The sequence below is a fragment of the Pteropus vampyrus genome, unplaced genomic scaffold (assembly GCF_000151845.1).
Source record: "Pteropus vampyrus isolate Shadow unplaced genomic scaffold, Pvam_2.0 Scaffold253, whole genome shotgun sequence".
In the NCBI taxonomy this organism is placed as follows: Eukaryota; Metazoa; Chordata; class Mammalia; order Chiroptera; family Pteropodidae; genus Pteropus; species Pteropus vampyrus.
In genome coordinates, this window is record NW_011889034.1 from 1,241,949 (window position 1) to 1,244,157 (window position 2,209).

The 2,209-nt window shown below is 59.3% G+C and overlaps 1 protein-coding gene and 1 pseudogene across 1 annotated transcript in view; both read left to right on the top strand.

Annotated features, from left to right (window-relative positions):
• FAM193A (family with sequence similarity 193 member A) overlaps positions 1–2,209 on the top strand; it is a 69,670-nt gene that overhangs the window by 22,219 nt on the left and 45,242 nt on the right. Inside the window, exon 5 of the mRNA XM_011374716.2 lies at positions 2,144–2,209. Within this exon, the coding sequence (XP_011373018.1) occupies positions 2,144–2,209 (66 nt within the window). The remainder of the gene's footprint in view (positions 1–2,143) is intronic.
• On the top strand, positions 1,731–1,849 carry LOC111729240 (annotated as a pseudogene).

Here is a 2,209-nt window from a genome sequence, read left to right on the forward strand (position 1 = left end):
AGTCTCGTCCTCGCCCAGGCTCGCCGCTCATAGCAGCGGTGACAGCACGTGTCCCGCAGCCCCAGTGCCCACTTGCCCCGGGCAGGTTGCTCGGCCTCCCTGGGCGGCCACTGGCCTGTGTGAGGCGTGGCAGTGGCAGCAAGTTCAGGGTCACTGCCGCTGCTGAGAGCACCGCCGCCCTCGGGCGCCGCACTGCCAGCACGCGTAGCAGACCCTGTCGACGATCGATGGCGAAGCGAGTGTGGCGTCTGCGGTCTCTCTCGCCTGCCTCAGCCAGAGGTGTGCTTTCAGTTCGCGTGGAAATGCCGCGCCCGTCCTCAGAGCTGCCTTCGCCCGGTGACCCTTCGTTAGCGTCAGTTCACAATGCCACAGCTGTGGCCCCAGTGTTGTGACTCAGTGCCCAGGCACTCCCAGGCTGGCCGGCAGGGGCATTGGCCGTGTCCCAGAGATTTACTGGGGCGCCCAGCAGGACCTGGACTCTCCTGGGGCGCCTGCCCTGCACCCCCTCAGCTGGCCGGGCTGCTCTGCTGCCACCTGAGCTCCTGCGTGTTCTTCGTTGGGGGGCAAATCGTAAATGGGACCGCCGCTGGGGACAGGCCCACTGCACCGGTCCTTCTGTTCTTGTGCCCAGCTCAGCACTGTGCAGAGTGGCCTCTGCTGACATCTGTGACACATGTCCTTCCGACACTGTCATCTGTGGCCGTGTCCTCATCGCAGGCACATTCTTGGGTAACAGTTTCTCATTCCCGCAGCTGTGTTTACCTGGTCTTCCCAGCTTCGCTGTGCTGAGTGCCAGTTTCAAGGAGCGCTGGGCGTAGAGCGGGAGTGAGGAACTTGAGGTCTGGGCGAAGCATGGGGCGGGATCGCAGATGGCACCATGGGGGCTGAGGTCCTCTGCGGACGGCACAGGCTCCTTGCTGAACCAGCTCCATGTTCCCAGGGCACACAGAGGACCAACTGGCGGACTGGCGTCTGCACGTGCAGGGCAGTGCCCCTGCGTGCTCTCGGCGGCATCGCGCACACGTGTCGGGGGCAAGGGCTGGCCACCCGACGTGTTCTCAGCCCCGGGCCAGCCAGTTGTCAGGATGAAATGACGGAATCGTCTCGTGTGGGTCATTCAGGGATGTCTCCAGCTGTGAGCGTGTCAGCGCGGCCGAGTCGCACGTGGGGGAGACGGCCGATGCGGTGACTGCAGATCCCGCTTCCGTTAGGGGAGGGGCCCCAGACGGAGGGCCACTGCAGCACGGGGAAGGGTGCGCGGGGCTCATGCTGGGAGCCCAGGGCCCACAGTTGTAGCAAGTGAGGTGAGCTGAAAGGAGACGCCGCGTTGCGGGCGCAAGGCCGTCTGTCCTGCTCACCTTGTGTTGAGGGTAAGGGGACGTCACTCCTGATGCCACTCCCTGTGACGGCCGGCGTGCTCCCGAATGTCTAAATGCTATCTGAGTAATGGATGAGTCTGCCTGTATTCATTAGAGAGTCAGAAGACCCAAGTGTCACCACTGGAGAAGTGACTTGCGTCCGTCAGCATGGGGGATTTCCCAGGGTGGGCAAGAAGGCGGTTGTCCTTTGGCATCGAAGGATTTGTATGCGTTTAGATTGTCAGAAAAGTAGGCCTTTCAGTACATTCGAAAGCCTACTAAGGACGTGGTTCTGTAGTGTAGCGGTTAGCAAGTCTGCTTTCCACGCAGAAGGCGTGGAAAGTTCACGCCCCAGTGGATCCACAGTTCATGGTCTACAGCCATGCCACCCTGAACAAGCCCGATCCCGTCTGATCTCGGAGGCTAAGCAGGGTCAGGCCTGGATAGTACTTGGATGGGAGACCACCTAGGAAGACCGGGTGCTGTGGGCATAAAAAAATTATTTAAAAAAAAAAAAATAATAAGGAATGACATCAAACACGTGCCGACGTTTCTCTTCTTTCTCTCCTTTCCTCCTCTGTGTGGGTCACTTAGAAGGGAGCCCTGGCGAGCTGTGTCTCCATCAGGGTCTACTTGGGGACGTACAGGGACCATCGCTCCTCTTACACAGCGTTTCTGGGCCTGTGTGGAGGGGGGAAGGAAGGGGGAGGGAGAAGGGTCATGGGAGTTCTTCAGTCTTTTTAGTCATCAGCTCAGTACGTCTTGTGTTTATCTTTTTTGACTAGGAAAATGAGCACTTAAAGAAGTTCCAGGTGACTTGGGAGCTACACAATAAGCACCTGTTTGAAAAT